The following is a 27087-nucleotide window of genomic DNA, read 5'->3' on the forward strand; positions in this document are numbered from 1 at the left end:
ACTCTGGTGCCTACAAATACCTTAAAGCGACAAGATTGGGACTGCAGCCAGTTTAGAACGGTGGTCGAGTCAGTCCAGAAGGTGATGCTAGAGATGTTGAGGGTGAGCTCTCTTTTCAGGACAGCTGCCAACTGAGCACCAATGTGAGCAGCACAGAGTTCCAGTCTTGGGATTGATTGCTGACGGACGGGGGCTACTCGGGACCTGGCTGCCAGAAATGCCACTTGGATGGTACCAGTATGATCCACTGTCCGAAGATAGGCTACAGACCCATATGCTCTCTCCGAAGCATCAGTGAATACATGTATGCTGTGAGTGCAGGTCGAAGGGTTTGTTTCTGGATGCATGTAACATCTGGGAAGAGAGATGGCAGGGAGATGTTTGAGTTCACTCTCCCAGGCGTGCCACAGTCTGAGTACATCGTCTGGCAACTGGGGGTCATCCCAGTCTCGACTCTTACTCCAGAGGCGCTGCACCAGCGTTTTCGCTCGAGTAGTATAGGGGATAAGTAGCCCAAGAGGGTCGTACTGTCTGGCGAGGACTCGGTAGATGCTGCGCATTGTTGGTTCAGGATGATCAGTGTGACGAAGCTGATAACTGATAGTGTCTGCCTTGCAGTGCCACAACAGACCCAGAGCGCGTTCAGATGGATCAGCTCCTTCAGGCGATAGCCAGAGTTCACTACTCTCCGATCTTGAATCTGGTGTCATGTGACTGATGATGTTTGGAACGTTGGTAGCCCACTGACGTAACTCAAAGCCCCCAGAGAGCAGTTGCATATGTAGCTTGTTGACGAGTTGCCTGGCATCTGATTCTGAGATGAAGCTTTGTAGGAGGTTGTCAACATAGAAACTGTTCTTGATAGAGTGGCGGATGTCCTCACCAGGACTGCTGTGGTCTAGAATGTGCTTGTGGAGGGCAAACGTTGCACAGCATGGACTGCACGTTGTGCCGAATGGCAGTACCTGCCATTCATAAGTATCGGGTGGTCTGTTCCGGTCCATGTCTCTCCACAGGAATCGCAGAAAGGGCTTGTCCTCAGCTAGGAGATGGACCTGGTGGAACATCCCCTTTATGTCACTGCTCACTGCAATGGGATATTCCCTGAAACGGAGTAACACACCTAGTAAGGTGGATCCCAGCGTAGGTCCTGATAGGAGGTGTTCGTTTAGATTACCATTTTGGTGCGTGAATGAACAATTGAACACGATTCGATCTTTGCCGTTATGTTGGACCATGAAGTGGGGTATGTACCAGGTGTTGCCACTGCTGTGCACTTCAGTAGTAGAGAGTTTGTTGACATAACCGGCATCAAGCAGCTTCTTGATTTCTCGATTGTAGGTCTCTGCTCTAGCAGGTTCTTTGGATAGGCGTTTCTCTGTCCCTCGCAGATGACCCAGTACTGACTCTTGTGATGAATGGAGAGGGGGAGAACCCTCTTTCCATAGCAGGGGGGTGGCGTATCTTTGAACACCATCTACTTCCACTCTGACAGTTTTCTCCTCCAGCATTCTGACAGCTGCCATGTCCTGTTTTGAACGGGTGACAAGCTTCTCATTCCTATAGGGTAGAATATCCATTTGCCAGAGTTTTGTCACATGACTAAGAAGTTCTGCAGATGGAGTCAAGGAGTTGATAAGAAGGCACTGTGGGGTGGAGGCTTGGTGCAGAAGTACTTTGGCAGGACCTTGGAGTGTCCAACCAAGTCGTGTCTTGAGTGCTGCAGGTCCACCTGGAGGTCCCAAGTGCACTGGTTCAACTGGAGTTAGGAGATGAGGATAGTCTGAACCGATTAGCAACAGTGGTTGTTGCTGGCTAAATGAGTGGAGGGGTAGACCTCGCAGGTGACGATAAGTCTTCTGCAGGGCTTCCACAGGATGAGAATGCTTTGAGAGACCAAGCTCTGCTGCTGTGAATGCTTTGTGGATCTGGAATCGTTTCTGGGGATGAAAGGCAGAGGATATCGAGAAGGAGACTGACATTCCTGGAACTGTCCTGACATCTTGACGGATAGTTCTTAGCTCCAGATCCTCCCTCTGTCCCTGTAGTCCCAGCTTTTGAGCTGCACTGTAAAGAAGGATTGTGCGCTCAGATCCATCATCCAGGATTGCATAGGTTTCAACACTCCTTTTACCATTATGGAGACACACTTTGACCATCTTCAGTAGCACACGACTGCTTCTCCATGAAGGATCTAAGTAGTATGTCACGGGCTGATTGGTTTCTGAGGCAGGTATCTCTGATTGGGTGGGGACAGAACGGTTGACATCATGCAGTATGTCAAGATGAATCTGCTGGCATTGCTGACATTTAGCTTTGAGGTAGCACTGGGCTGCTAGATGGTCTCTTCCACATCTCCAGCACCGCTTATCGGTTTTGATCCAGGTTATCTTTTCCTCTTTACTGAGTTTTTTGGCTTCTGGGCACTGATTGAAATAATGCCTTGTATCATCACAGAACGGGCAGTATTTCTTTGGTTTATCCAGTCGCTTAACTACTGGCTTCACTTTTGTCGGGCTCTCTGAGGTCTTTGCAGAGGGTTCATATCCAAGCAGGACTGTGGTAGAGCGTGCTGCTGGTTTTTGCGGAGTCTGAACACTTCTCTGACGGCCTAGTCGTCCTTCTTGAGTTGGTCTGATATGACGGGTCTGGATGTCGTCATCTTGGATGTGGACTTCATACTCAAGCCACGTAGCAAAATCAATCAAAGTGGGTATTGGTGTGCGGATGGGATCTATGTAGCGCTTGAATTGGGCTCTGAGATCATGAGGCAGCTTCGACAACAGAAGTGATGTATGCGATCCACATTCCAATTCTGCTCTCCCATCTCTCCCCAGCTGATCTAACATCCCCACCAGAGCTCTAACTTTCAGCGCAAACAGTCGAAATCCTCTGCTGTCACCACTCTTGACTGCAGGTTCGGCTGGGACTTCGTTAATACGCTGCAATGCTAGTTTGTGAGGCTTGCCATACGTTTCTATTAGAGAAGCCATAGTCTTACTATAGGGCGTACTGCTGTTGCTATAAGAGTCAGCAATAAGAAGAGCATCTTCCAGTTTCAGGTGGTCGACAAGAATCTGGAACTTGAAGCGTTCCGTGGCATCCTCAGGCAGGATATTATCAAGCGCAACCTTCAAGCGGGCGAACTGGCGTGGGTCATCGTCTGTGAAGTATGGAATGTGAGGAGTCGGCCCGCGATATGTTGTCTCTTTAGGTGGTGGTGAGCGTGGCTGATTATGGGGTTGCGATTCTCTTGAGTCATAAGGGAACTCATGAGGAAGAGTATAGACCTCTGCATAAGATGATCGAGCACCATCATCGTATTCAGGTCTTATGTTCATGCTCCTTAAGTGATCAGTCAGCTCATCAACAACTGCAGATCGAGGATGCAGATATCGGGACTCTGCCTGGAAAGAGCTCTGAGCAGCTGGATTGTCAGGTGGGATATATGAAACCGGTGGTGGAGGCGGAGGGAAAGCCTCACTCGTATGATGGGCATAGAAGGGGGGTGAAGTCTCAGGCCAGGGCACATCTTGTGGATCATTTTGTGGCTCTAGCAGGGTGGATGAGATGACAGGCCTAGAAGGATGTATGAATGCGCCACCACCATCATCAACCCTGAGAGACTGATGGTGATCAGGATAGCTGATAGGTGAAGCTGGAGCTCGAGAAACCATTGGTGGCTGTGGCGTGAGCATATCAAACAGAGTTCCTATCTCTTGTCTGAGTTGAGTATTCTCTTTCTTCATTTCTCTTAAGGCTGATAAGACCTCTCTGGATATCTGTCCAACATGGGTGTCATCTGCTGCTCTGGGATGGGCACTATATCCCTCGGTGGAGTGGTCATAGAGTGTGTGTGACTGAGGTAGTTGTCGTCTTGGAAGACTCACCAGGTAATCATCTAGATAACGAGGCCGACGTACATCACGGCGTGGACGGGTGTTACCAGCTGGATATGCCATCATAACTGTGGAAACCGCAGATCCGGCTCGAAGGACCATGTAAAGGAGGTGATGGTTGCTGAATACCACTCTTGTGACCTCAGTGATGAATAAAGGCAATAATACTGGTTGTATATATCTGCAGACACCACAGGTCGTCCGGTTAGAACATGATGGTGAAGAAGTAATTCAGTCCCACACACTCTCTCCTTTGTATAGCCACTCATTTATTACTCATTCCGATGATGCCAGAGGAAGATGAACTTTACTGTTTTTACAGATGGTATGATGTGTGTGTGGTTCCTAAATAAAGAATAAAACAAAGTGAATTAAATCCTCTGTCTAAATAACAAATAGTGCATCTTATCCTATACAATATTATTATTAAACATTAAAGACTCTACAATGACTTTAACACAGAAAGGAGCCTCTCAACATTTAGGGAGCGTCAGCAATCTACACACCAAGCTGCATGTATGCCTTCCTACAGAGTACACACATAAGGCGGAGTCAAGTAATTTGTCAACAGTCCCTAACTCAGAGCGAGACGGAGTTCGGTTTTCGGCATAAATGAAACTAAAGGAGCTTAAATATCCAACTAACATGATGAACTGAGGATAAGACATCACCAAACATGAAAGGAATATACAAGATGAATGAACAAGCTAAGATATACTGGACGGCTGTCTGTGTACCTGCTAATAACAACAGAGTGAACTGAAATAACAGAGTGACAGCGGCATTTATGTAACAAATACAAACTCAATAGAACGAAACCTCCACTTACGTTCTCATGGACGCACAGAACAATGAAGAACATCAGTCCAAAGAATAAAGGGAAACGTGTAGCTGCCGTTAAACTCTGATATTCTGCACCGAAGATCCCTGTCTGATTGACCGGTACCAAGTGGGAAGCTAAGGTCGGTGATTGGTCCAGAACGGGTTACCGGCACGGGGTGTTCACATGCACAGAGGGTGATTGACTGAGGGGGTCTGCACTTGTGATGCCTAAAGTGGATGATCTTTTGTACACGTATGCTAATGGTGGTCATTAGCATGAGCTACTTCACATGAGTCAATCTGCTGAGTAGTTCTTTTGGGGAGTTTTGAAGGAACCTGATTGTAAATCGGCGAAAGATGATGTTGCAGACCACCGACCCCTGTTCAGAGATGGCTTCTCTACTTTGACATGGATGGCTTCTTTCACTCCTCTCTCAAACCATCTGTCCTCCTTGTCCAAAATCTGAACATTGGTGTGATGAAATGAGTGTCCCTCTTCCTTGAGGTGACGGAAGACTGTCGAATCCTGTCCTGAGGAACTGGCTCTTCTGTGTTGAGCCATGCGCTTGTTAAGTGGCTGTTTGGTTTCCTCTATGTAGAGATCTGAGCATTCCTCGCTGCATTTAACTGCATACACCAGGTTGCTGTTCTGGCTGTGTGGTGTGGGGTCTTTTGGGTGGATCAGTCTTTGCCTGTGGGTGTTATTTGGCTTAAAAAAGACAGGGATATGGTGTTTGTTGTGCAACAGACATTTGTAAACTCCCAAACTGTGCATTCTGCTGAGTCCCTTTCTACTTTTAAGAGACAATTGAAGACTCAGTTGTTCAGAGAACACCTAGGCACTTAATCTGACTCCACCTTAGGGGTAGAATAAGTCAAGTGGTCCAAAACCCAGCACTTATTTAGCATTGGGAAAAAAAGGGAGGGGGGCAATTTCTTCTGCAACTTGATGGCAACACCTTTGACCAATCGCACTTGAAGCACTTTTTGCACTTACGACAGGTTTGTCCTTATGTCTGAATTCTTGCTTGTGTTGTACGTCGCTTTGGACAAAAACGTCTGCTAAATGAAATTGTAGAATTGTTTGTTGAAAATCCTTCTAAGTTTTTCAGACACACCAGACACATAAGGGATCGCTATATTGTTGCGCCTGCTCTCCTTCTCTTCCGTCTTCACTGGGTTGTTCTCGTTTCTGGATCTTGTGTGAGCCTTCACAAAGGTCCAGTTAGGATATCGACAAGTTTTGAGTGCCCCTTTCAGGTGTTTGTGTTCTTTGTCCTGGCCTTGGGAACTGGTGGGTAACTTGTCAGCCCTGTGTTGCAGGGTTCTGATGACTTCTAGCTTGTGCCCCAGTGGATGGTGACAGTCAGAAAGCAGGTACTGGTCTGTATGTGTGTTGGTTTCCTTTATACCCCAACACTCAGACTTCTGTCCTCTTCTATACGGACCTCACAATCCAAAAAGGACAAACTGTTGTCCTTTACATCCTCTCTGGTTAACTTGATGTTGTTGTCCACAGAATTGATATGTTCGGTGAAAGTTTGCACCTCATGGATTCTGATCTTGACCCATGTGTTGTCCACGTATCGGAACCAGTGTTGCTCCATTAAACGAGGTCAGGGCCCTGTGTTCCACTTCTTCCATGTACAGATTGGCCACAATAGGAGACACTGGCGAGCCCATGGCACATCCATGTTTCTGCCTATAGAAACTCCCTCTGTACTGGAAATAGGTGGTGTTCAGGCAGAGGTCCAAAAGTTGGCAAATCTGGTCTGGGTTGAGGTTTGCTCTGTCACTGAGGGTGTTGTCTGGTAAAAGCCGTTGTCTCACTGGTTCTACTGCCTCCATTATGGGAACACATGTGAATAGGGAGGTGACATCGTAGGATACCATGGTCTCATCTGTATCCAATCTCAGTCCTCTCACCTTTTCTACAAAGTCCATGGAGTTCTGTACATGGTGAGGATTCTTCCCTTACGTGACAGTTTCACGAATCCCCGTGAGACCGGGTTGAATGGTGATGATGGCCATATATGCATGGAATGGCATCCCCAGGGTACAGGCGATGGTATTGCAAGCGGTTTATTGTTTCCTCCTTTTGTAGCTTCTGTAGGCAATCCACAACCTTTTATTTGTAGCTGCTGGTTGGGTCGTGCTTCAGGGTCTCACAAGTGCTGCTGTTATTGAGAAAAGACTTTACCTTGGTATGATAATCCGTTGTGTTCAGGATCACAGTGCAACGTCTTCGAGGAACTTTCTTAAAGTCCAGTGGATGATTTAAACAACTGTGGATTACCGTGACCTGGATGAATAAGAACCTACACAGACATCGAGCAAGAAAAGTTAACTAGTTCACTGTTCATCAGATTATTGAAATGTCATTAACTTTTGACAGAATCAGATCAAAATGTCAAATTCATGGAAACTATTAAGACTAAAACTGACCACTGTCTATGAACTGAGTTAAATTTGAGCATAAATCTAAATGATCTTGAACACAGAATAAACTTCAACGGTCCAGTTTGCTTCACTGTTACTTTCTGCTATAAACCACTAAAGAAACATCAACATCCATCAGTCTGAAAGTCAAATAATGTGACAAACACACAGAAGAAGTCACCATCTAAACCTACAGAAACAGAGACTTAACCCTTAAAAAGCTGGGACCGAGTATACTCGGTTCACTCTTACTCGTACACACAGCCGAAACCGAACATTCTCGGCTTGCTAATTAACATAAAATATGCACACACCTGTATGTTTAAGTCGACCAGTGGTAGGATATAAACATTGGCACCAAATTTGCTTATTTCAAACGATGAAGCCGTATGAGCCGTTATAACGAAGCCGCAATTACGAAGCTTTTATCGGGGCCGTGTACCTTCATAACACGGCCGAAATTCACAATGGCGAACGTCTACAACAATGCAACCTCGCAAGACTTGATTGATATTTTTATGGATTACGTGGTTTTAGTATATGTTTTAGTATATGTACTTCTCCAGAAACATGGCCTTGTAAGGGTTAAGCAGAACTCAGCTATGTTACATGAACATGCTTTTAATGAGTCTCCAACCAATCAGAAGAAGGAATCTTTCCACCAATCATGTCATGTGTATCTGTGCTTCAATACATAAACTGTCTTTTTATTCTGTCTCCAGTTAGAGAAGCTCCAGGATGAGAAGCAGAAGTGGATGAAGACTGTTGTAAACCTGAAGACAGAACTCCAGAACATGAACCAGGAGGTTTATCTGCTGTCATTTCTCTTCTGTCTCTTTTCAGATGAAACTGATTTGTTGTTGGGAACAAGACAACTTTAAACATCCATAAAAACTCATTTAAACATTTAATAAGTGAGACTGAAGTCAAGTTTGACTGCAGCAAAGTTTAATGTGATCACATTCCTCCTGTGTTAATGTGTTACTGAGCAGCAGGTTTAATGTTCATAGAAATATCAGACTTATTATCAGACTATTAGACATTTAATCTGAACTCAACCTTTTGAATGACCACAAGTTTAGTCACATCTTCCAATGAATTAGAAAGAAGAATTCAGTTAAATCTTGTGAGTTCATTGACTCAATGACATGAACTTGATCGTCCAGTGAGAGAAGATTTGAGAAACTCTTCATTTTATTGATGAGACTTTTAAGGAAATGTTTCTGTTGTATCAGATCCTTTAGAGGAATCCCACTTTGAGGTCTTCACTTTTCAGTTTAGGTTAACGCTCTGAACCCCAGAAGCTGTTGGTGGGTTTGAAATACATGTGATTAAATTATTGTAATAATACATTTTTATCTACTGTAAAAACAGACCCTTCAAGTTTTCCTGTTTCCAACAATCTTTGAACTCTTCATGTGTCACATTCAATCTGTCAGAAAAATGATACAAATCTGAGCTTAAAATCTAGATCTAATCAGAATCACTTCATTCCAAATTTCATTTAAACTGAAAACCATTTGCTCTCACCAGAATCTGAATAAAAATAAAAATACAAATCTGGACTGCGCTGTAAAAGAATGAAACAATGAGTGACTTCTTGCCTCCACACACCTGAATAACTGACCTGTGTGTTGTTTCTCAGCTGGAGCTGGCAGGACCCATAACTGTAGAAAAGATCAGTGAATACGGCGGCTACATTCGTCTCAAGAACATTTCCTCTGAGGTAATGTTGTTTACATGTAGATGAACCTTCTGAATACTGTGTAAACATGTACAATAAGTTTTATATCAATATGATGATCAAATATATCCACAGATATCCTAAATGGTTCATTAAATAACAGCTAATGCTGTTAACATCAGAGTGTATTTTGTCTGTAGGTCAACATGTAAAGAGGTCATCATTTTATTTGTGGACACCATGTATGAAACACACACTGGAGATGATTTAGTTTTTCTACCTTTGGTGTCTAATTTTCCTCCTGCAGGAGATACAACTGGAAGGCTGGAAGTTAGAACTACAGATTAACAACAGAGAACCAGCCACATACATATTTAATGAGTCATTAAAACTTCCGGCTGGAAAGATTCACACTGTAAGTCTGAACTTTTCATTCATTTTATGTTAGATCTTTACTTTCAAAACATCTTTCTCATTTTTATTCTGTTTGTTAATCTGTGACAGTTGCGTTTTCTACATTTACAGATGCGGCGCTTTGTATCATGGTCCAGCAGACATTCTAATGGTGTTAATGTGCAGTGGTCAGACATGAAATGGAATCCTGAAGACAAACTGCAGATGAACCTCATCAGCAACGATGGAGAGATCTTCAGACTGCTGTGATGTGAGTAATATGTGAAACATTTTTATTTCTGCATTTATCAAGTGAGCCTTTTTTATAAATATCAAATTTAGCTTTTTTATCATTTCTGTTTTATTTTCAAATACTTGTTTTCAAATGTTCATTTTGTATTTTTATCTAATTAAATTCCTGTTCAGTTCTGTGGAAATCTCATTACGTTTGTCGTTTTATCAAAATTGTAATAAGCAGAAGATACAACAAGAAAAGACCAGAAATACAGCCATGGCAAAAGTTTGGACACAAGTACCATGACGCTTGTGAATCTTAGAAAATACCACAAAATTGTCACTTACAATACAGTACACAACTCCTGAGAACTATATTAAGTTTCATATTTAAAAAAAACATCAAAAGAGTTTGGTGTCATTTTGTTATTCTTTACCAAATTCGGTTGTGAAAGTACTGCATTTTTTTGTCATTTTCTTCTAATATTATGTTTTTGGGAACAAAGTTGTTCCAATTGTTGGAATTTATTGATAATATTATATCCCTTGTTGATTTGTTGACTAATTAAACTGGTGCTGTCAAAAATATTAGTTAATGTTCTGTAATAGACATCAAAACAGACAAAGTAAGTCATGCTGTGTCCAAACTTATGGTCATGGCTGTGTTGTACAACATTAAAACAATCAGAACAAAATGTCTTCGACAGGTTTAAAGTCAGTATTGGTTTCACCTCCTTTTGCTGTTCTTTAAATTTCGTGTTTGACTGTCTTCAGGGTTTCTTCAGTGATCTTCTATTTTATGAAATAAATCTTTCACTGAACAGAGTTTGTTAGGTTTTCGTAAGTTGAGCTCAGGCGCAGGAAAAGAGAAGAGAGACAGGTGCAGTTTAAACAATGATTTATTCACAAAGGACAGAATACAAAACTACAATTCCCATCACTGGAAACCCCAGGAACTGGGCGTGGAACTCTGAGGGCTGTAGGAAACTAGGGTGCCCCTGGTGGTCGGGCAAAAAACTCTAATGCAAACCCACAGCAGGTAAAACCTGGAAGGAATGCAGAGTGCAAAAAACTACAACAAAAATCAGGCAAATTACTATGACTAGGAGCCTGCCAAGTAACTATAACTTAGGGTCGTGCAATTAACTGTAACTAGGATCACAGATCAACTCCAATAATTCCGCTCGGAGCGAGAGAAAATTTCTCCAGGAATACGATAACAGGAGGTTCACAACGAATAAAGGCTATAGAGGCGCAAGATTACTCAGGGCTTATAACTAAGGAAGTCACAGGGCAACGATAACTGTAGGACGAAGCACTGAACTTAAAACTCTATAAAGCGATACACTCCAATTCTACAAAAACTCTCAAGACTAGGCTACAAGTATCAGTTAGCTTTAACGGGAAAACATCCACCAAACAAAGACTCATAGCTGAAGTCAAAACTCTCTGTAGACAAACTAAATCATCAGACCTAAACTGACTGCGCAGACTGAGGCAAGGCTTACTGTGGCATGAGCTAGGGAAACTGGACAACGGTGGGGACTGAAGTCCAGGGAGCTGAGGAGGGGCTGTTGACGGTAGGAGAAGGCTGACGGGGTTGGGAGATGTGATATGGTGAAGAGGAATCAGGCGATGTGTCCAGAGGGAGGAATGGGTTGAGCTGTAGACAAATCCAGATATTCAGACAAAGGTGAGCAGGAGCAGGTGGAGGGTCAAATGGATGCTCACGATCCAGTGTCTCAGAGGTGACTGAAGCCTGGTTATATTGTGAGGTGAAGTGAGTAGACTGGCACTGGTGCACCTGCTCCTGCTTTAGTTGATTGCCTGCAGAGGATTGACTTCATGTGCTGCCGCAGCAAACAGTATACCTGAAAGAAAGAAAAACACAGGGAAGGAGGGCCCTGTCTACAGCCGCTTCTGCAAGACTAACAGAGTTCTTTAGTCTTGAACTGTTTTTATTTTGTTTCTCTGGTTGATGTCAGAAAGCGTCTATAATATTCAGGTCTGGACATATTTGGTAATTTAATGCAGTTAAATCATGACATGAGAGACATTAAGAAGAAAAACCACAACATCATACAAATAGTGTTACTCGATCTAACTTGGAGAGAATACTTTATAGTTTTTGCTGCTCTGCATTTATGTGGAAGCTGTAATACACTTTTATGTATTATTATAGGTTAGGAACAAAGAACAATTCAGATTTGCTTCACACTGACCAGCTGAAGAATTACAGTATCTGACATTATTATCCCCCGCCTCCACGAAGTGGAAAAGGGGGATATAGGTTTGGCCTCCGTCCGTCCATCCGTCCATCCGTGCGTCCGTCCATCCATCCGACATGAAGGGGACAGCTTTTCTCGGAAACTATTACAGCTAGGATTACGAAATTTAGTGTGTAGCTTCACACCATGGACACTTTGATCAAGTTCGAAAATGAGACCTGTGCGATAATATTTAACAGAGTTATGGCCCTTGATCACTATTTTGGATATAGACTCATTAGACATCACATGTGGGGGGGGATATTGATGACCAGTTGTCTTGTTCTAAAATGTTACACTATTCTACTTATTATTCTGATGTTAATTTATTAATGTCTGTGCTTTATTCTTTCCAGTGACCATCGAGGGGAAACTAATGAGATGTTTATCTGGATTCATTCAGTCACTGTCTGTGTTTATTGTTTGTAAGATTAGTTAATTCTGTCAGTCAATCCGTCCGTCCATCCATCTATCTACAGAGGGCGGAGCTTATCGTAGTCAAAGAGGATCTGAACATGTTGAAGAACCTGTCTGCCAGAATTGTTTTCATCTCTGCAATAAATGTTTTAATTGGAGAGATTTAATAACAAAAAAATCAAGATCCAGCCATGATTTAGAAAAACATGGAGGCCTACAGGATAAATTCAGTGACATTAAAATGAGCCACATTGTCTTCCACTTGAACATCCATCAGGACTCTGTGTGGCTGTTTGGACTTTTCTAGAAAACATTTTATTCCGGAGAATGAAGCAGGAAACAGGAAAAACATTCAGCTGAACAAGAGATCTACAGAGGAGACAGCTGGACTGTGAAGCTCCTCAGACTTGTTTCTTCATCAGTCCACAGGTTCTTGATGGCTTAAGTCAGGACTTTGAGGAGACCAGTCTAGAACCTTCATTCTATCCTGATGGAACCATTTCTTTACCACGTCTGATGTCAGTTTGGGCTAATTGTCTTGTTGAAACATCCAACTGTGTCCAATCAACCTTCTGATGATGATTTTTGGGTTTCCTGAAGAATGTGGAGGTAATCCTTCCTCTTCATTGTTTCATTTACTTTGTGTAAAGTAGCCAGAGCATGATACTTTTTGAGGGTCAGAACTCAAAAATGTGGAAACCAGTGGTACAGAAAATAGCATGCTTATTGTCCAGTGTTGCCTCAGTGAGCGATGAAGAGCCTTGTGGAGTGTACAGCTATAAAGTTTCCATTCATCCATTATCTACACACCGCTTAGTCCTCATGAGGGTCACGGGCACTGTTCCCTCTAAACTCTGCACTGCTGACACGGTCTTAGCTCACAAAAAAAATGTGCCTGCACACAACACAAAAAAAAATCCAGCCTGAATTGAAAATAAAATAAACACATAACAGTTCATTCTGTGCTATTTTTCAATGTGAGCCAGCCAATGATGTGATTCACGTATGTATTTGCCCAGTTAATCAACGGTCATTGACAGACGTCCTTATTATATTTATATGTGTGCGGCCACCGTTGTAGCTAGCACAGTGGTGTGGCTGATGTGGATGCTAATGATGCTGAAGTGCAGCTTACGTGACCCTCTGTAATATTGACCAAATGAACGGGCCAGTGGAACATCCCCGCACCAAGCCAAAATTAAAAGAGATGGGACTCTTTTAAGATGGAATGGCTGTCGGAGTATGTGCAAACAGAAGAAAAAACAATGAATCTGGGTGAGATTTTTTTCCTTTCGAGCAAGAAAGGTCTGCTCTGCAAAACATGTTACGAAACCAAAGTAGCAAGCCGAGATTTTGGAGGGAAAGTGTGGATAAAATGGAAGCTGTACTACCTTCAAGCATCACATTCAGCACAAAAGTCATTTGAAGTGGTTGGAATTGTAAGAATATGTAAGATGGGAATGGGCATCGGTACATTGTTGGGGGAGCGCACCAAAGACTGAGAGAAGAGGAACCAGCCTTTACTCATAAAGAAATCCAACCCCGAGCAAGTTAAAGTTCTCATGACAATATTCTATTGGCCATCAACATGAATGCTTCTATGCTGTCGGTTCAGCAAATGCACAATCACATGCAAAGTATGTGAGTATACCAGAGAGCTGAGAAAGCAAAAATTATGCCTTTGAGTTTGTGAATTCCATCAATCAAATAGTGCAGAATGAGACGATGTGTAAAGCTAAAAATGCACCTTGGTACACCCTGATCGTAGATGAGAGCACAGACGTAACAGTACACAAAATGCTAGTCCTATATATTAAATACAGGGAGGAAAATAACGTCAGCCATAAACCAGCGTGCACGCTCAGGATATTGTGCAGGCAGTAACTCAGCTTTACACCAAGCATGAACTAGACCTGCAGAGAATGGTGATGCTGACCACTGATGGTGCCTCAGTAATTCTAGGAAAGCACAATGGAGCTACAGCTTTATTAAAGCAGCAAATACCACACCTAAATGAACAACACTGTGTGGCCCATAGAGAGACTTAGCATTGATGATGCGGTGGAAAGATGTATCTTCGATATGTGATGTGAAAACCTTTTTTAGAACGGTTTATTCCACCTTCTCTAGATCCACTGAAAAGAGGTGGAAATTGGAAGACCTAGCAACAATTCTTGATGAGGATACACTAGGGACCTGGTCTGCAAATTAGCTGTTAGCTATTGACCTATGAACATGGCATTGGTGATTGTAACAATGCTTCTTGCTCTGTCCCTATTGAATAAAAGGTATAAATAAAATAAATACACTGTCATTCAGGCCTCTGAACGAAGTGTGGTGGATGTCGTGGGACCAAGCTGTGAATGCTGTTCTGAGGAACTGCACTGTGCTGGAAGAATACTGCAAGAGAGAATCCAGTGATGACAGAGATCCAGTGGCAAATTACTGTTACAAAAAGCTGACCTATACAAAGTTCAAGGCTACTCCCACTGCTCTGGGAGATGTTCTGGGTGAGCTGGCACAATTGTGTCTTTCTCTTCAAAGATGCAACCTGACTGTGATGGAAGGGCACTGGTTTGTAAGAGCAATGATTGAGAAGCTGCTTTCCCAGTACTTGACAGAGAAAAGGTCCAGTGGAGTGACCATGTCAAAGAGGCGATGAGGGCCTAATCAGCTGATGGCAGAAATAGCGGTGAGATTACTCATTATATTGGTGAGCTCTGTGATCATTTGGATGCTTGTTTTCCAGAGGATGAATTAAAGGAGTGGTCTGCATTGGACACAGGCATTGAGCTCAGGCATCAGTTTTGAGTTTGGAGCCAGCAGACATGCCACACTGGCAAAGTAGTATGAGGCCATTCTTCACCAGCTATATTCTGTGGATATGCTGAATTCAAGTACATAATGAGGCAAAGAGTGAAGCACGGCTCAGTCAGCACATTCTCTGATATGGTGGCTGCAACACTAAGACGTGAGGAGCTAAACACATCTCACAGCTTGTGGCATATTTGTGCTACATTTCAAGCATCCAGTGCAGATTGTGAAGAGAATTTAGTTGAATGAATCGGATCAAAACAGCATCCAGAAATCGTCTAAGTGGAACTGATGGGCATAAAGTCAAAGCTGCAAGCAGACGTGTCCATCAACACTGGACAACGTGTCCGTCAGCCTGGACAACGTGTCCGTCAGCCTGGACAACGTGTCCGTCAGCCTGGACAACGTGTCCATCAAGCTGGACAAACGTGTCCATCAAGCTGGACAACGTGTCCGTCAACCTGTCACGGACTGAGCTGGTGGACCCGAGCAGAAAGCCACACTACCAGGGCTGGCTGAATGCAAGTGGTTTTATTGTTGGGGTGAAAATGGTGGCTAGGTGGGGGAAAACCAGGGTGTAGGAGCGGGGGGTTCCGGGCAGGAGTGGGGGTCCAGGCAAGAGTGGGGGTCCAGGCAGGAGTGGGGGTCCAGGCAGGAGTGGGGGTCCAGGCAGGAGTGGGGGATCAGGCAGGAGTGGGGGATCCAGGCAGGAGTGGGGGTTCCAGGCAGGAGTGGGGGTTCCAGGCAGGAGTGGGGGACCAGGCAGGAGAGGGGTTCCCGGACAGCTGGCTGCGTGAAAGCAGGAGAAAAACAAGGTTAGAATTAAGCAGGAACTCAAACAGAAAACGTCAAAGGCTAGAGAGCAAATCGAACTGCATGGTTTCAGGTTCAATACTCTGGCAGGAGTGGAAGGCTGAGCCGGTACTTATTGTAGAGGTGAGTCGTTAGCATGATGATTGTCAGCTGCCCGGGAGCCGTGGAGGAGGTTGATTGCCTGAGTGGAGTCAGCTGAGAAGCTAGACTCCACTCAGGCACCGAGCTGCAAGGGAAGAGACAGGGCAGGGAGCAGATGGGAGACAGGCAGGGCAGAGGAGTGGATGGGAGACAGGCAGGGCAGAGGAACAGGAGAGGGGGAGAGAAGCATGAGCGGGAGGAAACAGATGGGAAAAGGGGTATTTGGGGATGTCAGGTGGGAAGGACGGGGTGAGGAGGGAGCCCTGACACAACCTGGACAACGTTTTCCATCAACCTGGACAACGTGTCCATCAACCTGGACAACAAGTCCGTCAACCTGGACAACGTGTCCATCAGCCTGGACAACATGTCCATCAACCTGGACAACATGTCCATCAGCCTGGACAACTTGTTCGTCAAGCTGGACAACGTGTCCATCAGCCTGGACAACTTGTTCGTCAACCTGGACAACATGTCCATCAACCTGGACAACATGTCCATCAGCCTGGACAACGTGTCCATCAGCCTGGACAACTTGTTCGTCAACCTGGACAACGTGTCCATCAACCTGGACAACGTGTCCATCAGCCTGGACAACGTGTTCGTCAACCTGGACAACGTTTCCATCAACCTGGACAACATGTACAACCACTGGAGACGTGAGAAAGACACACAGGAAAAATAATGTGAAATTTAAATCCTCAGTCAGATTTGTGCACATCTAGTGTCATTTATTAACAATTTTCATTTATGGATATTGCTCATTAAATACTGTCACTAACTTATGAGCAGTAGAAATGCAAATCATCGTGTCATTATATACTGTATTTTGCAGAGTTACAGGACTCTCTCCCAGACCACAGTAGGACAATCTTACCCAGTTCACAGCAGGACCTTCACACACTCAGAGCTAGACTGTTTGAAAACTTCGACTTCACTTTCATTATTCCCTGATACAGATGAATTTTTGATGTATATTGAAGATTTATTGGAGCTACAGGTTCTTTTTTGGCCAGAATGACATAAACAAGTGATTAAAACTCAGTAAAACATTGTGTTAGAGATGCTAATGTTAAATTTTAACTATTTTTATGTGGCTGTTTTTTTCAGTTTTACTAAAATGCCATGTCCAAAATACCCTTAAAATGTGCATGGAAAGACTCTCTTTCAATTAAAAACACACATTCCTGCAGTTTAACAGAGGTATTAATATCACATGATGAGATTAGATCAGTTAAACTGATGTTTTTGCTGCTTTAGACATCTGAATTTCTGATCAAAATGTGGCAATAAGAGGAAAGTAGAGTCTGAATTTACACTCTTTAGCAAATATAAGCCCCACAATTACTCATCCCAATGTCACATTTAGATTTAAAGTGAATTTCGATTGACTAACAGGTTGGAAAGGACATACAAGTAATTAAAACAGTAAACAGTTAAATACCGTTTAGATGCTAGTGTTGAATTCTAACTATTTCCATAGTTGTTTTACAGTTTTACTGCAATGACGTATCCAAAACTATGCATAATCTTGAAATTGTCACAAATGTGCATTGAAAGGTTAAAAAACACACATTTCTGCAGTTTAACAGAGTTCATGTTATCACACAGATTTATAACAAGATTTTTGCATAAATATTCAAAGATACATTCAAATTTCCTGTTTTATGTTGTTCTGATTTGTTTGTTTAATGTGATTCAAACAGCAAACACGGTAGTTGTTGTCCGAAAGTGACCTTTCAAATTATGTTAATATTACAGTTAAAAGTATATTTTGCTGTTTTAGACATGGGCTGCACAGTGTTGTAATGGTTAGCACTTTCGTCTTGCAGCAAGAAGATCCCCAGTTCAAATCCTGGCCTCGGCCTGGGATCTTTCTGCATGGAGTTTGCATGTTCTCCCTGTGCCCACGCATGCACAGGGAGAACATGCAAACTCCATGCAGAAAGATCCCAGGAAAGGCGGGAGGCGAACCAGGAATCTTCTCACTGCAAGTCAAAAGTGCTAACCACTATTCCACTGTGCAGTCCACTTTGAATTCATTTTAACTTTATTTTATTTTGTCTCTACAAGTATCCCAACAGGGAACCACATATCACCTCATATTAGCAAACTAGGTGCATCAGGTGAGGACAGGTGGATTTACATCTGGTTTGCATTGATAAACAAAGCGTGGAACCACAGTCTGTGACCTGAAGTGGCCTTTTGGTTACACAACTATCACAGTTCCCTTCATTTGGACCACTTTGTGCAATGTAGCATTTTCCATAACTGTGGTTGGTCGACTAGTTAAGTTTGTGCTCTGAAGAAAGACGACATAATCTAGAACACTTTCAGTACCACCACTAGTTGTTGCTGCTGGCCTCCAAGTCCTCCCTACAATCAGCTGGTAAATCTGTGAGAATCCATCTCACTGACTTCAGTTGCAGTATTCAGTACTATCATCTGTTGGTGATTAAAAAGCTCCAACACCTCAGTGTCACCACTTATTTAAAAGACAGACTACAGGGTGTGTTCTCACTCCTTTCCTCTACATCCTGTACACTAAAGTACATGTACAGATTATTGAACAGACCTACTGGACACAGGTCCATTACAATATACATCCCAGAATGAGACAGACAACAATTAAAGTGAGATGGAATTGACAAAAAAAATCTCTAAATAAGAAGTTATTTCTTTAATAAATAACTAAATGTCATGACATGGGGCAGAGGGATCTCATTACTGCTGTCAGCAGATGAGATACTCATTGTTTTGCAAATCAAGGGACTAAAATTTGTTTTAAGAGCAAGAAGCAAGTCCAAGACAACTGAGAAGGGAGAGGAAAGGGGGAACATGAAGACATTACTGCAGCTGTAATCTGGACAATCATTAAAATTCTGAGATTTAGATAAAGAGAGAAGAAGTGGAGAGTTTGGAGATGTCACCAGCCTGCAGACCAGGTAAGAAATATGTTTAAGAACATAAGAAAAGCAGAAGAAAATGGATTTTAGTCTCTTCAGTGCATACAATAGGACAACAGATCAGACCCAGATAGTATTTTTCTTATAAGTTCAGAACAAACAACATCTTGTGTAACTTCAGAATGCTGGCATGTGCTGACAGGTTCTGATGAATGTGTTTTATCCTCAGGTGTTAACGGGGCTTTGCTGTGCATCGTCCTTTTATCAGGTCAGTCTGCATGTGTACGATTCATGGTAGAAGTTCTTCTGCTACACAAAAACATGTTTAAAAATGGAGGTGGAATATTTTAACTGGCTGCGCAGTGGTGTAGTGGCTAGCGCTTTTGCCTTGCAGCAAGAACATCCCCGGTTCAAATCCCAGCCTGGGATCTTTCTGCATGGAGTTTGTATGTTCTCCCTGTGCATGCGTGGGTTTTCTCCGGGTACTCCGGCTTCCTCCCACAGTCCAAAAATATGCTGAGGTGAATTGATAACTCTAAATTGTCCATAGGTGGGAATGTGAATGTGAGTGTGATTGTTTGTCTGTATATGTAGCCCTGTGACAGACTGGTGACCTGTCCAGGGTGTCCCCTGCCTTCACCCGAGTCAGCTGAGAGAGGCTCCAGCACCCCCCATGACCCCAGTGAGGATAAGCAGTGTATAGAGAATGGATGGATGGAATATTTTAACTTTTAGCAGCTGCAAAAAACTGTGAAAATATCTGCAAATGTATTTAAAATAATCATATTTTTGGAGCATTTAAATCCATCCATCCAACCAATTAACCTCAGCACATTTTGACTGTGGGAGGAAGCCGGAGTACCCGGAGAAAACCCACGCATGCTCAGGGAGAACATGCAAACTCCATGCAGAAAGATCCCAGGCTGGGATTCGAACCAGGGATCTTCTTGCCGCAAGGCGAAAGTGCTAACCACTACACTACTGTGCAGCCCCATTTACATACAGTGAAGCTGCATTTCTATCATCACACATTATGTCAAAACAAAGTCCCATTTGTAAAACATGTGATTTCTGATGTCTGTTCTTGACGTCACTCTTTCCATTGACTTTTGAAGCAACTGTTGGATTTCTAAGATGTTCCATGAAGAATCTGTCTCCTACCAACCCGATCATTTTACCAACTCTAACCATGTCATACATCTAAAGATAGAGACAATTTTAAAAGACTCCAAAATAAAAACGTGAATGAATGCGTGTTTCTGGCATCAAACATTTCAGCAGAACGAAATGGTTTAATAAGGAGAGAAAACTTCAAACATGTGGATGATGTAAATATGGCACATTTGTTTCATTTACAACCATTTTCAGTCCACAGCAGTCATTGGTGTCCAACCTGTGGGTGTGTTTGATCCACATCTGTCTTATTATTGTTTTTATGTCACATTCATGTGATCATTTGACTTGTTGACATCAGGACCATCAGTCCTGACCTCAACAAACAAGTCATTTCAACCCAAACTCAAAGGTGAAAGTGCTTATTTTACTCAAAACAACAAACCTTAAACCTTAATGTGAATTATTTGTTAACTGCAGCACAGAGAAACAGTCACTGCAACAAATTATGTCACATTCAGGATGAAAAATGTGTCTTTTTCAGGGCTCTGTTCAGGCCTTCATCAGTACAAATTCATTGATGAACCAAAGACCTGGAGTGAAGCCCAACAGTACTGCAGAGAAAAGTTCACTGACCTGGCTACTGTGGACAACATGGAAGACGTGGATCAACTGATTACAGCTGCTGGCAGTGGCTACAGTGGTAAAGTATGGATTGGCCTGTATGACAATTCTAGCAGCTGGGCGTGGTCGATGACAGATGATGGCTACTACGGAACCAACAATCAGCCCTTACTCAGGTGGGACAGTGGTCAACCAAATGATCGCAGAGATGAGTGGAAGCTGTGTTCTATGGCAAAGAAAGGTCTATTGTATGATTGGTTATGCTCCTACCCACTCCCCTTTCTCTGCTATGACAATTCAAACAGTGAGTAAAACGTTACTTCTTGTGGTTTCTGTGATCCAGTAACATGTAGTGCATTTTCCAGACTGTGGTATAATTATTACTTCAAGTGTGTGTTTAGGCCCCAAAACAGAAAATGAACGGCAGCTTTGACTGTTTGATTTGTCTTGTAAAGATGTAACTCACATGTGAAGATCTGACTCTTTCGTTCAGTTGATTTCATGCAGATTGGATTTTTAAAACTGTTGGTCAGAATAAATTACTTTTGTGTGCAAATTAGTCTCACTGAACTTTCGAAATTCTTGCCAGCTTCTTCTCCTCCAACATATGTCTATAAGTACTGGAAGGTGACATGGGAGGGAGCTCAGAGCTACTGCAGGAAGTTCCACACAGACCTGGCCTCCATCAGGAATGAAGAAGAGATGACACTGATCCAGCAGGCCATACCACCAAAAATCCTTGCTTTCGTTGGTCTGTCTCGAAGAACCTGGTACTCTTGGTCAGACGGCACAGAGCATGAATTCAAAAACTGGTTGACTGGAAACATACCATATAACAGTGGAGACTGTGCTACCAGTTTGATCGGTGCTACTGATGCTGGAAAGTGGATCGAAGATCAGTGTGACCAAAAACTTCCTTTCATGTGCCACTACGGTGAGTTGTCTTCAAACAAACTCACACTGACTGTGTTGCACTGACACTCAAGTCTATTTTTCATGAATCTGTATTTCCATTTTGTCCACAGAGGAAAAGCAGCAGCTTCGGATCAAGCTGAGGGTTCTGAAATCCACAATGGACCTGAATGACCCCGCTGTGACGGAGGCCATCCTGAAACTGGTCAGTGTGAGATGAGATAGTTTCATGTTAACATTTAAATTTAAGAGGACATAAATCTGTAAGAACAAGAAGAAGAATCAAAATCTTTTCTTTCTGCTCATGAACTTGTTTTTCAGCTGGAGAAGAAGCTGAAAGAGAAAGGGATCACAGCAGGGTTCAAACTTAGATGGGTCAAGAAGAATGACAACACCATCTTTGAGGAAGAGAAGGAAGAGAAGGATGAACTGTAAACTGTATTTACAGGATATCTTTCATTTGTTTTACTTTGAAGGTTCATGTTTTAGGTTGACATGTTAGAGCCAACTAATAAATATCAAACTGTCATGTGAGACATTTATTGTTTTGGAGTAGAGCAGAGTAAATTGTTCAGAAAACTGAACAAATATCTTATTTATCCTGTTGCTGTGTTGATAAATTAATGGTAGGGCAGATTTACAGCTGATTTTATGCAACATACATGTGAAAATCTACACATTTAAACTCTGAAAACTTTCTCATGTGAAAATGTTGTAATGAACTGCAGAGACATCAGCGTATCCCTGTAAAGCTGGATTCAATTATATAGCATGGTGTTGGATATTTCAGAGTGATGTGTGATGTATTAGGATTTAATATTGTAGCTTTGTAAGAAAATCTCTGAGGTCATGAGAGTTGTGAAGGAAAAATGACTCTTTCCCCTTTCTAAGGTCATAATGGCCTTTAGACAGACAGACACTGCAGGAGATCAGATATCGTCTATTGTGATGTGACTAAGCAGACCAGTTGTCTCCATATTGGTCTGTAATCTAAATCTGACCTTCTCCCAACTCCAATATAAAGCCAAAGATCAGAGAGAATCCTCAGAAGTGCTGCTGGCATTGCTTGCATGTACTGCTGCTCTGTTGGTGTCACTTCTCCTGATATCAGTAAACATTACTCACAACCTAAGTCATCTGAGTCTCCAGTGTGTCTCTCTGGATCTGCCTCCACATCACTGAACTTCAGCAACAAGAGTCCAGTGAATATTCTTCATTGTGTGGTTTTTAAATATCTACAGATCTGTAGCTGACTTGTATCTGTTCTTTGTGTTAAAACTGTGTTTGCAACTGTAATCATCATAACCATTTCTGTTCATTATACTGGTTTGGTTTCCAATAAAGTTTTCTGACGATAACAAAAATTATCACCAGTTGTATCCTTTAAAATGTAAATGTGACTTTTCAGTTTAATCTGAATCTTTATTTAAATATCCAGTCATGCTTTAAACCCACAACTCTTTCTAAACCTGCTTCTGAACCAGCTGAGCTGCTACATGAGCTCTGGCATGAAGGGAAAATATTTACAATGTAATAAATAATCATAATAATGAAATATAACAAAAATATTCATGTCTGAAAATTAAAGTGTAGTTTACTTCACAGTTAACTATCTGGTTTAAATGAAATCTGAATGATTTGAAAGCTTTTCTCATGATCTCTTTGGTTTATAAAAAGACAAAGAACATATTCTGTGAAAAAAATCAGAATCAGAATTGGTTTTATTGCCAAGTAGGTTATTACTCTTACAAGGAATTTTCTCTGGTGCTTTTGGTGCAAGTACAGATAAAGTAAAATAAAATAGTAAGTCAAGAGATGTAAGAAATATGGTTAAAATAGACAACGTATGTGCAGTTACTATGCAGTAGTAATTAATATGGTCAACAGAGCTTTTTTGCAGTGGCATGGGCAGTGTTTATCAGCGATGCAGCAGAGGGGAAGAAGCTGTTCTTGTGGTAAGAGGTTTTAGTCCTGACGGTCCGCAGCCTCCTGCCTGAGGGGAGGGGTTCAAAAAGTTTGTGTCCAGGGTGAGAGGGGTCGGCCCAGATCTTGGTTGCACGCCTTAAAGTCCTAGAGGTGTACAGATCCTGGAAGGATGGCAGGTTACATCCGATCACCTTCTCAGCAGAGCGGATGATGCGCTGCAGCCTGCTCTTGTCCTGAGCGGTGGCTGCAGGGTACCAGACGGTGATGGAGGAGGAGAGGATGGACTCTATGATGGCCGTGTAGAAGTGCACCATCATAGTCTTTGGCAGGTTGAACTTCTTTAGTTGCCTCAGGAAGTACATCCTCTGCTGTGCCTTCTTGGTTATGGAGGTGATGTTCATCTCCCACTTCAGGTCCTGGGAGATGATGGATCCCAAAAAGCTGAAAGACTCCATGGTGAGCACTGTGGAGTCAGAGAGCTTGATGGGAGCAGGGGGGGCTGTGTTCCTCCTGAAGTCCACCACCATCTTCACTGTCTTCTAGGCGTTGAGCTCCAGGTTGTTCCTGCTGCACCAGGTCACCAAGTTGTCTACCTCCAGTCTGTAAGCAGACTCATCCTCATCGGAGATGAGCCCGATGAGGGTGGTGTCATCTGCAAACTTCAGGAGTTTGACGGACTGGTGCCTGGAGGTGCAGCTGTTGGTGTACAGGGAGAACAGCAGTGGGGAAAGAACATAGCCTTGCGGGGAGCCAGTGCTGACGGTCCTGGTCTCAGAGACTTGCTTCCCCAGCTTCACATGCTGCTTCCTGTCAGACAGAAAGTCTGTGATCCATCTGCAGGTGGAGGCAGGCACACTCAGCTGGAGGAGCTTGTCCTGGAGCAGGGCAGGGATGACTGTATTAAAGGCAGAGCTGAAATCCACAAACAGGATCCTGGTGTAGGTTCCTGCTGAGTCCAGGTGCTGCAGGATTAAGTGGATAGCCAGGTTGACGGCGTCATCCACCGACCTGTTGGCTCTGTAGGCGAACTGCAGGGGGTCCAGAAGAGGGTCTGTGATGGCTTTTAGGTGGGGAAGCACAAGGCGCTCAAAAGACTTCATCACCACAGAGGTCAGAGTGACAGGTCTGTAATCATTAAGTCCAGTGGGTCTTGGCTTCTTCGGGACAGGGATGATGGTGGAGGTCTTGAAACAGGCTGGAACATGGCATGCCCAAAGTGCCCAAAGTTTTTTTTTTCAAGTGTGTGTGTGTGTGTGTGTGTGTGTGTGAAAATCTGTGCGATCCAAAATAATAAATAACTCAATCAAACAAACAAAAAAAATTCAGGTCTACCCTCAGTCGGTCACATGATCCAGGTAGACGTCAGTCACGGCCCTGACGTGCCCTGACGTGCCCCGAAGCTCACCGTTAGCGCTGCTAATTTAGAAACGAAAGACCTGAAGGAGGACAGCCAATGGTCTGGTGCTGCTAATCTTGAAAGGGAAGACTCAGGGAAGGACAACTGATGGTCCGGCGAGTATGTTTTGCAGTGGTACTCGTTTGTGCACGGTGTTTTCTTGCAAGATGACTGACGAAGTAAAGTGAGCATCCTGTGTGTGTTTCTGACTCTAACACACCTCTCATCAGTTATAGTTAGTTGAACATCACTAGTTAACCACACAGCGTGCTGAGAGGATAAAGTGTGCCAGACTTCTTTTTGTTTCTGTATGTTTCTTTTGTCATGGGCAAAGTGCATCAGAGAGATGTATTATTTTACTGTCAGTGAGCTGCAGTGTGTTTCCTGTGTGTCTAGAGGCAATGAGGCAGAGGTTATATTATTACACTGAAACTATGCCATGTACATGTATATTCACTTAATTTTGGACTGGAAATTATTGTATTGCAATATAAATACAACAACAGTTACAATTAGAAGAATTTGAATTGTGATTTTCTCAACCTCTCATTTCAACATATCAGTATTTGTTTAGAACATTTGTATATGAATGTCTGTGTGTGTGTGTGTGTGTGTATATATATATATATACACACACACACACACACAAAATTAATATATATATATATATATATGATATCCATAAATATAAAATATATAGCTTTTATAACCTTGCTGTCTTGCGCAAAGTGGATAGTCAAATTCAATAAAAGCACAAATCAGTTTAAATACATGATTTCTATATCATTAAATAATTTTTATGCTTCATTATTAGCACTATGAATAATAAAGGGCAGATTATGAATCAACACCATGGAGTAAATCTGTGGTTATACAGTGTATGTCTTGAAAAGGTATGAAATGTCACTGCGTGTGTATGTGTGTGTGTGTGTGTGTGTGTGTGTGTGTGTGTGTGTGTGTGTGTGTGTGTGTGCGTGTGCGTGTGCGTGTGTGTGTATATCAGATTGTGGTTGATCAATCATATTTCAATTTGCAGAGATGCCTCGTAAGGAGAGGAGGTCGAAAGAAAAACAAAAGGAGCTGCGTGAGGCTGTGAAAGGCAGTGGATCACTCACCAGCTGGATCACAAAGAGCACAAAAGGTAAGAATGACACAGGTGTGTCGTATGTTGTGATTTTATGTTTCATTCTTTAAGAATATCTGCTGCTACAATTCGCCCAGGTATATTGTAGGTATGTTTCTGTGTGGTGTTTATGGTGTTTCAAATTCGTGCTCCATGTGCCCCCCTTTGAACTTTGAGCACCTGCCCCTCCAAAGGTCTCTGCACGGCCCTGGATGTCAGTGAAGACAGGAGACAGTTGATCGGCACAGTGTTTCAAGGTGGATGGGGAGACAGAGTCAGGTCCTGCTGTATTTTGTAAAATTTCCTAAATTTCCCTCGATGTTGTCATGTAAGTCTGACCAGGTGAACTAAACTGACATCATCTGTGAGTTAAAGAGTAAATTCCACAAGTGTGTCAGGATGAAATGTGAAGATTGAATTTGAACTAAACCTGGAATCATTTCTTGCAGTGTTCTGACTGCTCCACTTGGTGGCCAAAAAGCACAAGAAAAACAAACACCTGTGATCCTGTAATGAGTGGAAACACTCCATCCTGTTTCTCTGACAGGTCAAGGAAGGACATGGATTCAGTTTGTCAGATGTGGTGGTAGGATGGGGTTAGAGTTATGATGCGGGTGGCAGAGTTGTGAATGAGCTGAGGTTTATGGAGTGACTTATGAGGGAGGCCAGACAGAAGGTAATTACAGTAATCCAGGCGTGAGGTGACGAGGCTGTGCACAAGGATGTAGATGGTGTGAGGGGTGAGGGAGGGTGCAGACGGTTGATATTACGTAGATGGAAGTAAGCAGACCGGCTGATGTTATTGATGAAATGATAGTGTATTATGGAGGATGACACCCAGACTCTTTACCTGAGGGGAGAGGGAGACTGAGGAGCTGTCAATGGAGCGGGAGAAACTGTCAACTTTTGAACGGGAGGATTTGGTGCTGATGAGGAGGAACTCTGTTTTATTGGGGTTTAATTTTAGAAAGTTGGAATTGAACAATGAATTAATTTCAGAGACAGGCGGTAAGGGAGGGAGGAGGAAATGTTGCGTTTGGTTTGCAGCTAAAGTAGAGCTGGGTGTCATCCGTGAAGCAGTGAAAGTGAATGTTAAATTTACGTAAAATATGGCCGAGGGGAAGAGGTATGTAATGAAGAGGAGGGGCCCCAGGACAGAGCCCT

At 42.9% G+C, this 27087-nt stretch overlaps 1 protein-coding gene across 1 annotated transcript in view; it reads left to right on the top strand.

Annotated features, from left to right (window-relative positions):
• Positions 1 to 27087, top strand: part of LOC110946484 (butyrophilin subfamily 2 member A2-like) — a 417600-nt gene that overhangs the window by 135800 nt on the left and 254713 nt on the right. Inside the window, exon 11 of the mRNA XM_051943908.1 lies at positions 8806 to 8886. Within this exon, the coding sequence (XP_051799868.1) occupies positions 8806 to 8886 (81 nt within the window). The remainder of the gene's footprint in view (positions 1 to 8805; positions 8887 to 27087) is intronic.

Source organism: Acanthochromis polyacanthus, chromosome 23 (assembly GCF_021347895.1).
Source record: "Acanthochromis polyacanthus isolate Apoly-LR-REF ecotype Palm Island chromosome 23, KAUST_Apoly_ChrSc, whole genome shotgun sequence".
In the NCBI taxonomy this organism is placed as follows: Eukaryota; Metazoa; Chordata; class Actinopteri; family Pomacentridae; genus Acanthochromis; species Acanthochromis polyacanthus.